We start from the raw sequence: 18,114 nt of genomic DNA, 5'->3' as shown, positions 1-18,114 counted from the left end.
GACCTTAAAGTCTATGAGTCTATGGAGTATGTAGCTAGATAGATAGAGGGGGTGTATGGGGGTAGATAGATAGATGTGGTGTATGTGGAGAGAGAAAGAGGGAGAGAGAGAACCCCATTGGCTTTAAGCCCTTTTACATTTTATGGGACTTTTCTGTAATCTCAGCTCCTTGAACTTTTTCGTGGTCCAAAGCAAACAACAACCCTGGAACCCATGTACACACAGAATGGTCGTGCAGGAAGGAGCCCAGGGAAGCCAAATCAGATTCAGCTGTGTCATTGACTACAAGCCGGCCAGTGTGTTGCAGTTGGATTTTCCCCGCTGACCCAGTGGCAGGCCACTCCGCTTCTATTAGGGCCCTGGGATGGGACGTAGGTGAGTGGGAGGGCCTGGGTTCCCCTACCCCCGGCAACCCAACGTCAGGAGTGGTAGCCTCCCCACCTTGTTGTCAGGAGGCCTGCATTGGTCTGGCTCCCACTTGAATCCGGATGCCAGACGGTTGTGCTGACTCTCCCACCAGAGAGGTAACCTCCCCTAGACTGCCACAGCTCTGCCGGACTGTAGGTCAGAGCCCCCCTACTTGCTTGCTACCCCACCCTGATCAGTGGCCAGGCAAATGGACCTTCTGTTGCTCTGCCTGCCTGCCTGTAGGCCACAGCCCCTTCTCGATTGCCGCCCCGCCCTGATTGAGGGCTCTGGGCAAAACCCCAGGCTGCAGGCCTAGATAAAGGCCTACTGTAGCAGGTTGGCTAGCCCGCTCCTGCCTGAGAGGTTTAAAACAGCCCTAGAAGAGGGCTGGGGCAAAGGGAAAAGCTACTGGGCTGATTGGGGAAGTAGCCACAGCTGGGCCATGCCCCAATCAGGCCCCAGCTGGCCTGTATAAGAAGGCTGGGAGCCAGGAGCTCAAGAGTCTCACTCTGAGTGCAGAGAGAGAAGGGCCTGGCTGCGGGGAGCTAGACAGGATACCGGAGTGGAGCAGGGCTGGGGAAAGGCTGAGGAGCTGGGAAGCTCCAGCCTGGATAGCCCCAGGCTGTGGCCTGGTAATAGGCCAAGGGGTACTGGGGGTTGCAGAGGGCAGCCCCGGGCTAGTCCAAGGCAGCAGGTCCGAACCCAACCTTGCCGATGATGAGTGGCCTATACTGCAGTCTGCCCCAGAGAGTGGGGGCTAGCTGGTGACTGGCAGTGGCCTTATCCTGAGGTGAGGTGGGGTTAGTGGGTGGGGGTTCCCCTGGGAGGGGAGACCTAGCGTGTGTGGGTACTGCCAGGGGGCAGCACCCAGAGCAAGGGGCACCGGGGTCCTGGGAGGGACACGGGAGCCTGAGTGCATAGGACAGGCGGATCACTGGCCTGTAGAGGGCGCTCCAGAGGCTGGAGAGCTAATTCCCTGGACGACCAGCAGGAGGCGCCGCAGGGGTGAGTCCAGATACTCTTACATATGGTGGAGAATGCGGGTATAGCGGACCACCCGTGACACAAGGGGCCAAGGCAAGGACTGTGGACTATTGCCCAATGCAGAGACTTGAGAACCGAAGGTGGAGAAAACCATGAAGGACTATTATTGGAGAGCCCGTGTGGCCCGTCTCGCCGAGCAGCAAGCCAGGCTGCTCCAGCTGCTGCGGGGGAGGGCACAAGGACCTCATTGGGGGCCAGACACCTTGGGCAGGAGGCCGGTGCCAAGGTCAAAGAACTGTTGGGCCTGTGGGGAACCAGGACACTTGAAGAGGGTGTGCCCTCACAGGGCCCAGGCGAGCCCTGAAGGAAGGACTGTGCCAGAGACAGACCATGGACCGACTCGAGTGCCCCCTGTGAAGCCAACATGGGGGCTCCAATTGTGTTGGGCCTGTGGGGAGCCAGGGCACAAGAAGGGGGAGTGCCCTCACGGAACTCGCAGGGCCCAGGCTAGCCCTGAGGTGGGCAGGGGTGAGCACTGGCTGTGCCTCCTCTGCCACAAGGGGCGCCGGGGAAAGCGGCCTAGCCCCCAGAGATGGAGGGGGAGGCCAGAGGATCGGGCCGGGTCTGAGACTGCCCCGAAGGAGGGGGTGGTGACGACCAGGGCCCCACAGAGGGGATTGTCAGGGGCAGGGAGGCCCCAGACAAACCTGGGATCCCATGGTGGAGCTGAAAAGGCAACCATGGGAACCCAAACTATGGAGGAAGTGAGCAGCTGCTCCTTGCACTGGACAGCCTGCGAGCAGAGAGGGATTTCCTGCGGGCCCAGCTGAGAGGAATGCTGGGGCGTTAGAGATAGACAGACACCCTACCCCCCCGGTGGAGGGGATCTTGAGGTGGGGGGTGTGTAGCAGGGTGGCTACCCCGCTCCTGCCTGAGGGGTTTAAAACAGCCCTGGCAGAGGGCTGGGGCAAAGGGAAAAGCTACTGGGCTGATTGGGGAAGTAGCCACAGCTGGGCCATGCCCCAATCAGGCCCCAGCTGGCCTGTATAAGAAGGCTGGGAGCCAGGCGCTCAAGAGTCTCTCTCTGAGTACAGAGAGAGAAGGGCCTGGCTGCAGGGAGCTAGACAGGATACCTGAGTGGAGCAGGGCTGGGGAAAGGCTGAGGAGCTGGGGAGCTCCAGCCTGGATAGCCCCAGGCTGTGGCCTGGTAATAGGCCAAGGGGTACTGGGGGTTGCAGAGGGCAGCCCAAGCCAAGGCAGCAGGTCCGAACCCAACCTTGCCGATGATGAGTGGCCTATACTGCAGTCTGCCCCAGAGAGTGGGGGCTAGCTGGTGACTGGCAGTGGCCTTATCCTGAGGTGAGGTGGGGTTAGTGGGTAGGGGTTCACCTGGGAGGGGAGACCTAGCATGTGTGGGTACTGCCAGGGGGCAGCACCCAGAGCAAAGGGCACCGGGGTCCTGGGAAGGACACGGGAGCCTGCGTGCAGAGGACAGGCGGATCACTGGCCTGCAGAGGGCGCTCCAGAGGCTGGAGAGCTAATTCCCTGGACGACCAGCAGGAGGCGTCGCAGGGGTGAGTCCGGGTACTCTTACACCTAAAAAAAGGTACTCGGGCTGCAGAGAGGCACCCGAGAGATAGGTAGAGGCAGCTGGTCCAACCCCCCTTGCCGATGATGCGTGGTTTATATACTGCAGTCCGCCCCAGTGAGCGGGGGCTAGACAGTGACTGGCAGTAGCCACTGAGGCAAGGTGTGGTTAGAGGGTTGGGGGTTCCCCTGGACACCCAGATAGTGGGTTACTGCCGGGGGCAGGACCCTGATGTAGAAGGGCACCGGGGTCTGGGAGGTACACCGGGACCAGCGGCAGGCGAGACACCAGCCTGTAGAGGGCACTTAGAGGCCGGAAGAGATCATCCCTCACCATTGCCCTGTGACACAGACTCTCTATCTTTGCTCGGTCTGACTGCAGGCCTGAACCATTAACACTGAGCTAATTTTCCCCTGAACCAAGGTATCCCAGAAGTATCATAGCGAGGGGCGTTGTCTAGGGTGACCAGATAACAGGAAGAAAATATCGGGACACAAGGGGGGGGGGGGGTCACTGGCGGAGCAAAAAAACCCAAAAAACTGAGTGCTGCCGGTATAAGGACACAAACAGCTCCCTCTCCCAATTCCCTTCTGTGGCCCAGTGCTGCCGGCAGTCGGGGGCGGGAGCTGAGAACAGCCGAGTGCTGTGGGCAGTCAGAGGAGATTATGCACCCTTCCTTAGGTATGCATACCTTCAGCCTCTGGTTTTTAGGAGGGGGGGGGGAACCAACGGAGAACAGCTGAGTGCTGCCGGCGGAGGAAAAAAAAAAAAAAAAGCAGAGTGCAGCGTCCCGACCGAAGATCAATCGGGACGCGGGACAAGTACCTAAATATCGGGACGGTTCCGATTTTATCGGGACGTCTGGTCACCCTAGTGTTGTCTCCCGCCCAGACGGACGGGGAGGGAGCTGCAAACCCCTTACAGCCTCTCTTTCTAGTCTTTCATACTTTTTTCTCTAAATATGTCAAAACACAAGCACGCAACCTTCCCCCGGCAAAACACAGAAAAATGGGGACGGCGCCGGCAATGGGGATGGGGTGTGGTAACCTGTCAAAAACTATATGGTGATGAAAGCTATCGAGCGGTTACCTACTCACATGGGGTTGTCAGGGAGGGGTAGTACCTCTGATGGGGGAGCAGTCGTACTCCTAGGAGTAGCTCATCCATTTTGGTCCCCACTTGACAATACCCAGCTCTCACCTGTGGCTCCAAGTAGCTTTCAGCATGTGACAGCGGCCACACCCCGGAGACTGTCTCGACCAGTGGGCTAAACCAGGTGAGGGTAGCCGATGAGTATGAGACTCTCTGTGAGTTAGGGCCTGTCTACCCATTGCATGCGAAGGCTGGATCTGGCTGACTGAGGCAACCTGGTTCAATGGTCAGGAAGGCGATGACAGCAAGCGTTGTGGAACGCTTAAGAGCGTGACGAGACACGTAGGCGTCCTGGTCATCCACTGCGCCCTGCCCTATCTCCAGCCGTCTCGACTTCTGTCTTGCCACTGGATACAGATAGGAACTGGGAAGAGAGAGTGAGGCTGACGTCGCGCAACTCTCCCTCACTTTAATCCAATCCATCCGCAAGTCTCGACATAATATCGTATCCTATTACATAATATCAAGTCCTGTGGCGATGGGCGAGCGACGAAGCAGCAGGTGTGGATACACTGGGAGCTGTAGCTGCGGACCTGCACATAGGCGGCTCAGGTATAATGGTCGTTCCTCACTGACCGAAGCAGCAGTGGAGCTCGGCATCTTCTTGAGCGACTGAGCAGCCCTATTCAGGATTGCACTGCTCACCTGCGTAGAATGAGGAGGGGGCTAGAAAAGGTGCCTTAAACATTGCCTGCTTCACCTTACCCTGGCCAGCATACCGCGGCTGGCGGGGATCCCACAAAAGCGGTCGTATAAAAACAAAACTTAGAGTGACACCGATCACTATTGGCACATGGAATGTGCACACGTTACTGGACAACATCACGGCAGATAGACCGGAGAGAAGAACAGCACTTGTCGCTAGAGAGCTCGCACGCTACAACATTGACATTGCAGCCCTTAGCAAAACTCGCCTTGCTAATGAAGGACAGCTGTCCCAGTCAGGCTGTGGCTATTCATTCATTCACACAGGCAGTAATACCTCTGAGGCGAGGCGAATTGCTGAGGCTGAAAAAAAGCGTGAGCTGCGCAAGTCCAGAGCTGCTTGTACATCATCGACAGTGCCATTACTTGTCTGCCCGACGTGTGACAGGACGTTCCACGCCCGAATAGGACTGATCAGTCATCTTCAGACGTACAGAGCCCGGTCATCGAAAGAATGAGTGGTTGAGGTCTTCATCGATAACGATGGACGAACATCACTCACATGCAATCCCCCACCCTGTACATAGCAATCCTCTGTTTCATTTTGATGTTTTTTGATGTACTTAATGCTTTTATTCATTTTATTGATTAAATAATTGTAATTACAGTAATACATCGAGGTATAAAAGATCTACACATCTTCTCCTGAACACAGACTGCTCCAATGGATCCCACAACCCATACAGCGAGAAAGCCGTAGCAAGCGTTAACATCTCCAAAATCCTATCCGGGCAGGAAAATGCACCTGCTGTTTGCAACACTTCTATAGTATAGACACAGGGTGAGGGCTAGACAAAGTGACCATGGTTAGTCCTGCTCCACCTCTACTGTCTGGGTTTCCATCTACAGCTGTTCACACTGGAAATGCAGGACAGGGGTAAGGTTAGCCCATCACCAAAAGAACCTTAATGTAAAGCAGTGCTCCTGCCAGTGCCTGGTGGGGATCACGCAGACAGACTACACCCCAGGCTGGGCATTGTCCCAGGGTAAAGCAGGGCTGTAGTGGAAGGTGGAGGAGCCCCTGGACGAACAGGGTGAGGCATGGGACAATTCAGCTAAGAGTTGCAGGGCTGGGCACCAGAAGAATCGCGGGGTGGAACTTTGGGGTATGGCAGGGAGGGGTGGAACGAGCCCCGCTCTGGGTCAGTCCCAGTGCCAATGGCCCACTGCCTTTGAAGAGGCCACCGATGAAGGCCATTTGTCCTACTCCCCTGGGTCCCACAACCCAGCTCTGGCCAGAGAGAAACTTTGCCTTGGAATCTTAAAGCGAGTGACTTTGTTTCTAGGGCTGAAGTGGGTGGTGGCATGGGAGACGCTGTCAGCTCAGAGAAAAAACTGACCCTTGTGCTCTTTGGGGGATCGTACCTGAAATGGGGGTCAGCGGGAGGTGGAAGGGCTGAGTGTAAAGGACCAGGAAGGAAACAGGGTCCTGGGAGAGAGTCAGTGCTGGGACACCCCGTTGCTCATGAGACTCCACCTTCCGAGTAGTGCGGTCCCAGGTCTGTAACCCTTATGCTGGGGAGCGCTGCCAAGCAAAGTCTCCTGCTGCAGGCCCACGGCCCTGCCCAACATAAGGGCTGCAGAACAGGGCCCTCAGAAGGGGGGTTAGTACTGTGTCCTGAGGAGCATAAGGGATGGGATCTGTCGGAACCACAGGCTTCCCCCAAGGCTTTGGGGGCTAAAGGAGTCAGCTTCTGAAGTGGACACTGTGCCCTGTCACCAGTGATTAGTGGGAACCGGGCTAGCACTCTGGCTCTACGGTGCTAACAGCTAATTGGGGGCCTGAAAGGGGTGAGCCGTGGGGTGCTAGACCTTAGTCAGCCCTGCCCTGCAGCACACATGGTAGCAGATGGGACAGAGTGAGTCCCAGCTCCAGGATGGTACCGCAGCCAGTGCTGCGAACGGGGCTCCATGCACCCTGCTGGTGCTAGGCTGGGGTCGGCAGCACACAAGCCCTCTCCGTATTTCGGTACCGGCCGGCAGATCCCAGCTCTGCTGAACGACAAAGCGTGGAGAGGGGCCTGCACCCGCTCGCAGAAGGAATGAGACCCCAGGCACCCAGGAGGAGCAGAGGCCAGCAGCAGGATCCCTCTCGCACATCCAGGATCTGGGGCTGCTGAACGGGCTGTGGGACAGATTGGAATGATCCCCTTGAGTCTCTCAGCTTGGGGGCCTCCCCGTGGCTGGCAAGGCCATGTCCCGAAGCAGTGCCTGGCCACGCCCTGGTCAGCAGAAAGCCCTCTGCATCATGGAAACCCAGCGTGGGGCTGGACGGGAACGACGCCCCCTAGCCGTGGAAGCGGGCAGTTCACAAAGCCCCAGTTGAGTCACCCCAGAGTCCTGGAAACTGGAGCACACACAGGCCAGGCTGCTCCCAGCTCTTCACAGCCAGGGAGAGGGGCTGGGGCCTGGGCCCGCCAGGGAGCCTGACAGTCGCCCTGGCTCCGGCCTTTCCAGTGCCTAGGTCGGGCCGTTCAGCAATCTTCTCCAGCTCCAGAGCTTCACTGTCAGGTCGCTGGGGAAGGAAGAGAGAAAGGAAGTGAGGCCAGGGGCTGCCCCCGCCCCAGCTGGGAGAGGCAGCACAGCAAGTACAATCAGCTACAGGCCACGCCCTGCCCCCAACTCCCCCGCCCCCAAATGCATCACGCTGCAGCCCAGGACAGCAAGGCTGCTGTGCCCCAAGCGGGCGGGCACCGGCGCAAGGAGGGAGCAGATGCGCCCAGCTGCCCGCCAGCGGGATAATCCCCCAGAGCGCCAGTAACGGGGCACTCTGCCAAAGCGCAGGCTCAGCCAGTGGCACCTCACTGGCAGTGGCCAGTGACGCAGTGGGGGTTGGGGATGGGGCGGGGATCCCCCCAGCAGTGGCCCAGGAGGAGCAGTAGTCAGATGGGCAAACCCCATGCAGCCCCGAGCTGGCCGCTGGATCCAATCACCTGGGGGACTGGGAGGTGGGGGGCAAGAGGACAGTCTCCTCTTGCAAAGAGCTCTACATGGGGGGAAAATCCAAAAGAATCTCATACTGTTAAGAAGCAGCTGAGACCAGAGCGGAGAGAGAAGAGACAGAGAAAGAAAAGGAGAGAGAGCCAGAGGGGGTGAGAGCCAGAGAGAGCAGGAGAAGGGTCAAGGCAGGCTAGTGGCACGGACGCGGTGAGGAAGGCAGGGGGTGAGCCCAGGCACGTAAGTCCATAGCTTTACCTGGCAGTCACTGCGGCACAGAGAGAAACAGAGGGGGGAGGGAGGGGGGAAGAGAAAGGAAAGGAGAAAAGGGACATGGTCGGAAAAGAGGAGATCAGAGACGGTGCCAGAGACATTGTGAACCCGGGGACCCCCTCTGGGGGCCAGGGCTGTGCACAGGGGCCGGGGAGCGGAAGGAGGGGGCGGTGGTGCTCTCATTGGAGATGCACAAGGCGCTGTCAAGGAGGAGCTGGTGCCCGGTTGGCAGGAAGTCCGTTCTCTGCGCTGAGGGTGGCAGGGCCAGCAGCACCAGGTCTGGCTAGTCCCGGCACATCAAAGGAGCTGGCAAGAGCATCCCAAAAGCATGGCGGGGCAGGGCAGGACCAGCGCTTGGCATAACTGGATGGGGCAGAAGAGCCTCACTGTGGGGCGATCTAACAATGGCTGAGAGATGGAGGAAACGAGAGGCTAGATGGGGAGGGGTTGGGGGCCCTGCAGCCGACTGCTGCCCCACACCAAACCGCCTGCAGCCCGGCTCCGGCGCTGTTCCCATCCCTCGCTCCCAGTGCCATTCCAGGCCCTGCCACATGGGGGGAGCAACAGTGGGTTTGGAGAGCTCCTGCAGCTCTGCTGCACTGGGGGGAGTTGGGGGTCAGACCTCCCTCCCCCATGCCGCAGGGGCCTAGCCCTACCCACTGCCCTCACCTGGAAGCAGTGAATATGTGCTTGGAATTGGTGCAGATGGCATTGATGGGGCTGTCGTGGCCCTTGATCTCCCCAACGGGCGAGAAGTTCTCCATGTTCCAGACCTTCACCACGCCCCCGCGGCAGGCGCTGAGCAGCATGGGGCGGCCGGGGACGAAGGCCAGGGCACAGACCCAGTCCTTGTGCGCGTTGGGGATTTGCTGGCAGGCACAGAGACAGGGCAGAGCCAGTGAGCGCCCATGATCCACGCTGCCAGCCGGGGCCATCAAGACCCAAACTGCCCCCTGAACTCCAGGGCAGGGTCAGGCCAGCAGCCAGAGCCAGATGCTGGGTTTGCAGCTGGCTGCTGGCTCTGTAATGGGCTGAGACAAACCCCCCACATCTGTACCGTGGCTGAGAGCTGGAATTTTTAAGCTCCGCTCGATTTCTCATCAAGCAGCAGCCGAGGATTTGAATTCAAGACAAGGGGACTCTGGTGAGCTACAGAAGCAGCTCAGCAGGAGAGAAGAGGGCTCCGCCCCAGGAGACAATTGCTCATTGGGATTGACCAGGGGATCTCCAAGCTCTAATCAATCCAAGCCGAGCTGGCAACCAGGATAGGAGACACACAAGATGGGGGAGAGAATCTCTTTGATTGGACCAATTTTTGGGGGGGGGAGGAGCGGGGGGGGAAGGGACAAGTCTGCAAACTCAGCTCTTCTTCCAGGGTGGGACTTGAAAGCTTGTCCCTTCCACCCACAGGAGCTGGTCCAATAAAAGAGATTCCCCCTCACCCCCCATCTCTCTAATTATTTGTCTGCCATCAATCCTCAGCGCTCCAGTGGGAAGAAAAATGAGCATTAGCCTCATTTCATAGGGGAGAGACTGTGGGGGAGGGTCACACAGCCACAAATGGTGACTAGCTCTGGGCAGCTCCATTTTGGGGGACACCCCGACCACCCCATTTTCAGAGGGGCAGAGCCCCCACTGCTCCCCTTGACTCCCACAGTGCCCAGCTCCTCTGAACAACCCAGCCCCGGGCGGGCACATGGTAGGTTCTCCAAAACAGAGCCCCCCACCACTAAAAAAAAAAAAAAAAAAAAAATCAATGGAGGCCTCTGAAATGTTAGCCAAGTCTCATGGCAGAGCCAGACCTCCTGCCTCCCAGCACCGGCCTGCACGCCCCCTTCGGCTGCTGCTCTATCCCAGACCCACCGGAGGCCATCCCCGCACTGCAGCGCGTCACCACTGACCTGGAGAGCCAGGCACCGCGGCCTGTGGCGCCCGGAGACCAGACAGCCACACTCACCGGGGTCAGAAATAGGGACACCGCCGAGCGCTATCTACCCCCAGACCAACCTGTCCCCATTCCCCATAGGCCACTGAGCCCTTTAACCGCAGCAGGTGGGGCCCAGCCCTATAGAACTGGCTACCGTGCATTGCCCACGGCTGTAAACTGCCTTCGGGACCCACCCTGCCAGCCACTGTCGTTTGCAACCCCCGGGGCTCTTCCATTGCCTGGAGGCCCCATGTGCAACGTAGGGATGGGGTCCTTGTGTCTGCTCTTTGATCCTCTGCCCCCAGGATGGCGGGAGCACGCTCCAGACTGGACAGCGACTCTCCAGCAGGTTCTAAGTCCTCGCTCCAGACCTGGCACTGGCCCTCGAAACGGCACGCTGCGGGTCTAGCCCATCTCTCTGCCCCCCGCCCAGCAGCAGGGCCTTCCTGCTCGTCCCCCTCCGTACCTGGAGGATCTCCTGCTGCTCCAGGTCCCACTTCTTGATCCCGTTGTCCCCGGAGCCGCTGAAGAGCACGTCGCCCTGGATGGCCAGACACTCGATGCCGTCGTAGTGCGGGGGCTCGAAATTATGGGTGGGGCCGACGTTCCCCACCACGCTGTCCGCAATCTCAAACATCTGCAAGGCAACAGCCCGGAGGGCAGCTGCTGTGAACCCCGGTGGCAAAGGAGACCAGTCGCTCTCAGGTCATTAGGCCAGCAACAGCCCTTTCAGCAAGGCAGGGGGATGGCGAGAGCGTCCGACCACACAGCTACCACTGGGATGCTGAGCCACGGCCCAGTGAAATGAGACAGGGATGGATTGGCAGCGGCAGGGTTCTGCCTGCTTACGCCATGCTGGGATCCTTGGGCAGAGGCCATGTGGGGACACGATGGCTCAGCACTAGGGCTGAGATACAGGTCGCAGGTTCGAACCTCGCCCGGCTCAGCTGGGACTGGAAATCTCCACCTCCTCCAATGGTTTGGTGGCCAACGTGTGGACGCAGCTCAGCGTCCGGCTGGCAGGGGCCACGTTGCAAAGACAAAATAGCCTCCTTGGCAGCAGGTTCAGCAGAGGCCACAGAGGGCAGGAGGAGGTGGGTTCCACCTTCCACGCGTGAGACGTCAGGAGGAAGCGGGGGGTGCGGAGGGGAGGCCTGGGCCGGGCACCTGGAATTCTGGTCTCCACGGCTGCCGAGCTGCCCAGCACTTTGAGACATGGCAGCTCCTCCATCATTTCCCAGATCTGGGTTCCAGGATGCTCTTAGGGGCAGTGCACAGACCCTGCTCCCCGTGACCCACAGACACACCTGGCAGGTGTGGGGACAGGAACGCTGGCCAGCTGCAAAGCCACCAGGTCCTTCAGGCCACGAGCGCTGGGGGGCTCATGGCATTTCTCAGACCCTGGTGGCATTTGCAAATGTGCTCAGTACTGGCCTCCCTCTGCGCCCGCTGAGATCAACAGAACGGCTCCTTCCCGCCCCCCATGGGAGCAGAGTTAGGCCGACGCTGGGCGCTCTGGACAAAACCACCCAGCATGTCCCCTCCTCGCCAGGCCTTTGGTGGGCAGCGAGCCCCTGTAGCTGGCACCTCCGGGAGAGCGGCTATGCATGGGTGTGGGGAGGGCTGGCACAAGCAGCGGTTCCTGGGCTCAAAGGCCCCTTGTGCTGCCTGTGAGCGGGAGGGAGGGAGGGTCCCAGGGTACCTTGACGTAGTGATCCTTGGAGCCGGTGACGACCAGGTCATGGTTGCTCGCAGTCTGGTTCACAGTGAGACACATCACAGGCCCGATGTGGCCGGTCAGCTTCCCGATAGGCTGCAACCTACAAGCAGGAGCCCGGGGCGTCAGGGTCTGGGGTGCGCTCAGCAGGAGGTGCTCGTTCCTGCAGGCCCTTCGCTGGCCCAGTCTCCAAGGCTCCCAGCAGGGACCCTCCCAGCCCCAGGCCCCTCTCCACCATCCCAAGCAGAAGTGGGGACCTCGGGCTCCGGGGCGCAGAGCACGGAGCAATCTCGGGGATATCACATCCCTCAGCACCATGGGCCGTGACTGTGGCCTTGGGCTAGGGGCAGGGAGCTGGGCTCAGGGGGTGACCAGCTTGTCCACCGATCTCCTAAGGCAGGGGCGGGGAAAGCTACGGCCCGCAGGCTGGATCCAGCCCATTAGTTAATTTCATCTGGCCCGTGGCGCCCTCTCCCACCACCCGCTGCAGGGGAAGCCCCAAGCCTCCACGCCCTCCTGGCAGGTAAGTGGCCCGTGATTGATTTTTCCTGTGGGTCAATGGCCAGTGACAGAGAAAAGGTTCCCCACCCCTGCCCTAAGGGCTGCAGCTGGGAGAGGAGCACTGGGTCCTACTTTCAGCCACCCTTGGGCGTGATCAGCAGCTGCTGGGGCTGATTCATAGATTCTAGACTGGAAGGGACCTCGAGAGGTCATCGAGTCCAGTCCCCTGCCCGCATGGCAGGACCAAATACTGTCTAGACCATCCCTGATAGACATTTATCTAACCTACTCTTAAATATCTCCAGAGATGGAGATTCCACAACCTCCCAAGGCAATTTATTCCAGTGTTTAACCACCCTGACAGTTAGGAACTTTTTCCTAATGTCCAACCTAGACCTCCCTTGCTGCAGTTTAAACCCATTGCTTCTGGTTCTATCCTTAGAGGCTAAGGTGAACAAGTTTTCTCCCTCCTCCTTATGACACCCTTTTAAATACCTGAAAACTGCTATCATGTCCCCTCTCAGTCTTCTCTTTTCCAAACTAAACAATCCCAATTCTTTCAGCCTTCCTTCATAGGTCATGTTCTCAAGACCTTTAATCATTCTTGTTGCTCTTCTCTGGACCCTTTCCAATTTCTCCACATCTTTTTTAAAATGCGGTGCCCAGAACTGGACACAATACTCCAGCTGAGGCCTAACCAGAGCAGAGTAGAGCGGAAGAATGACTTCTCGTGACTTGCTCACAACACACCTGTTAATACATCCCAGAATCATGTTTGCTTTTTTTGCAACAGCATCACACAGTTGACTCATATTTAGCTTGTGGTCCACTATAACCCCTAGATCCCTTTCTGCCGTACTCCTTCCTAGACAGTCTCTTCCCATTCTGTATGTGTGAAACTGATTTTTCCTTCCTAAGTGGAGCACTTTGCATTTGTCTTTGTTAAACTTCATCCTGTTTACCTCAGCCCATTTCTCCAATTTGTCCAGATCATTCTGATGTAGTGCAAAGCCCAAGACAAACAAGCTAAGCTGCTCCATGCTGGGGTTTGTGCCAGTGCAGCTTCCCCCGGTGCCAGTCCAAATCCGCCCCTGCCTCAATAACACAGCTTCCAGCCGGGAGGGAGCGGGCCCCCGCTCAGCCCAGAACGACTGCTCCCTCTGCCTACGCAGCACCGTCTGCCTCCCCACAAGAGCTGCCCCTGCCTGGGGGCCCGAGTTAGCCCCGCCTGGACCTGTTGAGCTCCCAGATGCGGACAGAGTTCCCGGCGGCAGCGTAGAGCATGGTGCCGGCGGGGTTGAGTGCGATCTGGTTGATCTGGTGCTCGCCCTGCACGCAGGCGATGGTGCGGGTGGTGGTCCCAGCCCAGGCGTCCCCAGAGATCACCTGGCCTGAAGAGCTAAGCCAAAGAGACAGAAACAGGTGAGCCTCAAGGCAGAGACCCTCGGGGGAGGGAGGGGGCAATTTACACAATGTGGAATGGAAGATCTAGCCCATTGTGGACTGATTAGAAGGCTGGACAGCGTCTGTCCCCAGCCATCTATAGGGGGAAGCAACGCCATTTTCTGGCCATATGCAGTGCCAGTGGTGCCAGGATGAGACCACCCCCGCTCAGCCCCACATCCCCTCAAGCCGGGAGCAACGGCACAGCAAGGGTGACCCAGGCAGCAGCTTTCGGCACCCAAGGGAGGTGCCTTGCCGCGCAGCCAGCCAGACCCGTACCAGCAGGCATGCCAGCTCCACGCCCAGGGCGGAGCGACACAAACCCCACCCCTGGCCTGGAGTTGATGTTGACAGGCAGCCCAGGCATGTTCCCGCCCAGGGCCGGCACTTCCATTTAGGCGACCGCACCAGGAATTGGGGGGGGGGGGAGGGGCGGCAATTCGGCGGTGGGGGGTCCTTCCGCGCTCCGGGTGTTCGGCGGCAATTCTGCAGCGGGTCCTTCACTTGCTCCAGGACCCGCTGCCGAAGTGACCCGACGACCGGGAGCGTGGAAGGACCCCCCACCGCTGAATTGCCGACGACGACCGGGAGCACGGAAGGACCCCCCCACCGCTGAATTGCCGCCGACGACCGGGAGCACGGAAGGACCCCCCCACCGCTGAATTGCCGACGACGACCGGGAGCACGGAAGGACCCCCCCACCGCTGAGTTGCCGCCGACGACCGGGAGCACGGAAGGACCCCCCCACCGCTGAATTGCCGACGACGACCGGGAGCACAGAAGGACTCCCATCTAGGGCGCCAAAACCCCTGGCGCCGCTCCTGTTCCCGCCAGTCAGATTGGGGAAGCCTAAAAGAGAAGTCTCAGTCTGTGGCTGGGCCCCAGAGAGAGGGGCTGTTTCGCTGGGGTCTGGAAACGGCGCTGGCAGCTGCGATGGGTCATTACCCATCATCCCTGATCAAAGCAACTGTAGGGTGAACGGTGCCCCCCGAAACAGACGAGAGGAGCAACTTTCCTGAGAGCAGAGCACCAAGCCACGGAGCTTCCACGAGCCAGGCCAGGCTAGAACGACCAGCATTGCAGCATTCCTACACTCAGCCCTGCAGACCAGCCCGGCCTCCTGGCCTTTGCAATGCTGCCCTGGGTGCAGAACGCTGGCAGGACAGCGCGTCGAGCTTGGCCAGGCCCACAGGGCAGCCTCGGTGCGTCAGGTACTTACGTGAGGGTGCGGATCCACTTGGCCGAATCCCGGATATCCCACACCTTGATGTAGGAGGTGGAGACAGTGAAGACCAACCCTGAGTGGCTGCAGTACTTGATGGACACCACATTATTGGGGTGGACCTTTAGCGAGGCGATATCCTGGCCTGTCACCAGGTTCCACATTTTGCAGCTCCGGTCTGCGGGAGGAGGCAGGAGCACATGACACTGCGGGACCCTTCCTGTCCTCAGCAAAGGATCCCCATGGCTTCCTCCCTCCCTCCCCCCCGCCTCCCCCTGCTCCCACGAGTGCCCCAGGGGAGCTCAGTCCCTGTGGCCCATCCACCCTCTGGCACCTCCACCAGACCTGCCAACGGGGGGAGGGTCTATTAGTGCCAGGTGCGAGGTGAACATCCAGCCACTAGGAACCGGGCAGAGGCCCCAACAACTCGCTTCAGGGATGTCACCACACAGCTGTTCAGCCTAATGACTCGTGCAGCATTGCTGCCCTCTGCTGGGGGGACCCAGAACTGCACCGGCCCGTTGTGGCTTTCAGGCAGGCGGGTGCCGTCTGAGCAAGAGGCTCCTGTTCTGCCCCCGCAGTTTGGGGTGGCTCAGCCCCTCCGCTGGGTAACAGGCTCACTCCCCAATGATCACACCCAGAGCTCAGCAGCCGGCCCGCCCCTGAGGCGCGCACCTTTGGATCCGGAGAAGAGCAGCTCGTTGGTGGCGTCCACGCGGAGAACGGGCTTGGAGTGTCCTTCCGCCAGGGAGATGCACTGCAGCGGGGCTGTCCGGGCGCTCCTGGCACCGCCCACGGGGTTAATGAGGCCCTTTCCGTGGGAGAGAGAGAGCAAGGGCGTCAGCAGGAGGGCGCTGGCTGGGTGACCCAGGACGAAGCCAGATCCCGCCCCACAAGGCTGCCAGGGCCTGCTAGTGGGACTCCGGAGCAAAGCAAACCACAGACAGAAACTGCTGGGCAGCCTGCTCCCCAGACAGGCCCCCCGGGGGCAGGTCACACCCCGTTGGTGCTAAGGGCTCAGGGACTCGTGCAGACCCTGCCTTGGCTTGGGGCAGGGGCTTGGAAAGGAAACGGGCTTCACCCCCTGGCCATCTCGCTGCTGGCACAGATGAGCTACCCCCCTCCCGCTGTGAGAGCTGTGGGTGGCCCCTGTGCCCCATCCAGGCAAGATCCCGAAGCCAACAGAGTCCAGGCTGCTGCATGGCACACGCTGCCCCATCCCCTGTGGGGTCAGAGACTAGTAGGGACAGGCTGGCTCCGGACCGAACCCCCAGAACCTCCAGGCTTGAACAAACTGGGGCCCTGCTCCAGCCGTGCTGTGTGGGGCATAAGGGCACCACCCCGTGGCCAGCGGCGGGGAAGCGCCCTCTCTCCATCTGACCCACTCCGGTTTTGCAATGAGCTTCACCCTGCTTTGGCAGATGGGGAAGGGATTTTTAACAGGTCACAATCGAATCAATGGCAGAGCTGGGAACGGAGCCCAGGAGTTCTCAATCCCCCAAGAACAGGGAGAGAACCCAGGAATCCTGGCTCCCTGGCCAGGAGACAATCCTGTCTCAAACCAGTTCTAGGCTTTGCCCCAGCAACAGTCAATGGGGCTGTGAGCAGAGTTCAGAGGGAGGTTCTAGAGCGCTGAGCACATGAGAATTGACACCCCTGAGGAAAGAGCCCAGGTGGAAGAGCCCATCATGGAGAGGGTTGATAGCCCCAAAGCAGCTTCCCAGCCAGGATCTCTAAGCACCTCCCCTCCTCCCAGCAGGGTTGGATTACAGGTGGGGACACTGAGGCAAAGGGAGGGGAAAGGGCTAGCCCAGGGTCACACGGCACATTTGTGGCATGGTTGGAATGGATTTTTTGAGGGGCGCTGAGCACCCACTACTCCAGCTGATGGTGCTCAGGGTGTCAGAGTCAGGCCCACGGTGTCTCAAATAGGCACCCAAAGGCCAGTGGGGAGATGCTCCTCTGCCAGCCTGGCCCTTTTGATGTGCAGGGAATGGGGGAAGGAGAGTTGTCCTGGCACAGACACTGCCTTGGGCTAGCGTAATTGGTTCTATGTGGCTCGTGTTGCAAACCCAGGCATGCTGGGGGCAGAGCCAGGGCCTTAGCACACCCCATTAGGGGAACTCTGGGTGTGGCATAGCTGGCAAGCAGCCCTTTGGGAGGTTGCAGTGAGTTAGAGCAACCCCAAGGCTGCTCTAATATATCTGGGAGGCTGCACAGGCCTCAGCAGCAGCCACAGGATCCTCGGTGCCAAGAGGCTGCACCCCAGGTGTTTACTCTTTGCAGATGGGGAAACCGAGGCACAAGACAGGGATAACAATCCTGACCAGGCTCGCCATGGGTGCTGGGAGGCTGAAGCCACGTTTGTCAAGTGCTTGGAGATGTCTGAACTGAAGGTGCGAGAGAAGACAAAAAAAAAAAAAAAAAAAAAAGCAGCATCATAGCCTGGACCCGCCAAGCATCCACCGGCTCCAACAGCTGGCCTGCCCTGCCTCTTGCAGCTAGGCCAGACACAGCGCGAGATATCATCACTACCCGCTTAAACCCCCAGCACTGCATTTCAAGACGATGGCTCAGACCTTAAGGCACTGGAGACCAGAGGCAGAAAGGGACTTCCACAGCCGGACACGGCATGCCAGGGCCATGCGGGGAAGCAGAGAGAAGGAAAGAGGGACACACAGCGAGCAAGAGCAGCACCAGGACAGAGTCCCAATAGATTTAGCAAAGAAGCAAGGCCCAGAGTTTGGCCAGCACGGATTCAGCATGCAGGGCAGGGGGAGGGAAATGCGAGAAGCAGGAGAGTTCTAATCAATAGGAAGTTGTATGTACCTCAGCACCTCCGAGACAGAGGAATCGCTGTCGTCAGACCTAGGGACAGAAAATTAGCAGGATTACGGGAGAAAAAATCCCGGATGAGAGAGGCAGCAGCGGAGTCAGAGAGTGGAGTGTTGTTATTGCATCCAAGCTAGCGGGGTAGAGAGGGAGGAGCGGACACAGAAAACCAGAGAGGAAAGGGGCAGAGGAGCAGGAAGGGACACGTGGCTCGGACACAAGATCTTTCAGGCTGGACTGGAGTCATTCAGCCAGAAGGGACTGTTACAATCACCCAGTCTGACCAGTACAGTGCACGCCTGAGGCCTCGCCCGGGGATTCCTGCATCCAGTCTTCATTTAATCTTCCCATGGTCCCCCCTGTCATCACTGCCACCAGCCATCCAACCTAGCCCCTCAGGTTCCGCACTCCTGGTTTTGGGGTAC

At 59.2% G+C, this 18,114-nt stretch overlaps 1 protein-coding gene across 1 annotated transcript in view; it reads right to left on the bottom strand.

The window, feature by feature from the left end:
- Positions 1-1,636: 1,636 nt before the first annotated feature.
- Positions 1,637-18,114, bottom strand: part of LOC128835711 (kinesin-like protein KIF21B) — a 57,690-nt gene continuing 41,212 nt past the window's right edge. The window contains exons 28-37 of the mRNA XM_054025299.1: positions 17,695-17,725; positions 15,533-15,668; positions 14,855-15,035; positions 13,427-13,591; positions 11,677-11,794; positions 10,441-10,611; positions 8,717-8,916; positions 8,033-8,042; positions 7,269-7,352; positions 1,637-1,696 (exon numbers count right to left, since the gene is read on the bottom strand). Coding sequence (XP_053881274.1) covers positions 1,637-1,696; positions 7,269-7,352; positions 8,033-8,042; positions 8,717-8,916; positions 10,441-10,611; positions 11,677-11,794; positions 13,427-13,591; positions 14,855-15,035; positions 15,533-15,668; positions 17,695-17,725 — 1,156 coding nt within the window. The remainder of the gene's footprint in view (positions 1,697-7,268; positions 7,353-8,032; positions 8,043-8,716; positions 8,917-10,440; positions 10,612-11,676; positions 11,795-13,426; positions 13,592-14,854; positions 15,036-15,532; positions 15,669-17,694; positions 17,726-18,114) is intronic.

The sequence above is a fragment of the Malaclemys terrapin genome, chromosome 4, assembly GCF_027887155.1.
Source record: "Malaclemys terrapin pileata isolate rMalTer1 chromosome 4, rMalTer1.hap1, whole genome shotgun sequence".
Taxonomy (NCBI): Eukaryota; Metazoa; Chordata; order Testudines; family Emydidae; genus Malaclemys; species Malaclemys terrapin.
Note: the sequence above shows the minus strand (reverse complement) of the source record. Positions and strands in the feature narration are given on the sequence as shown.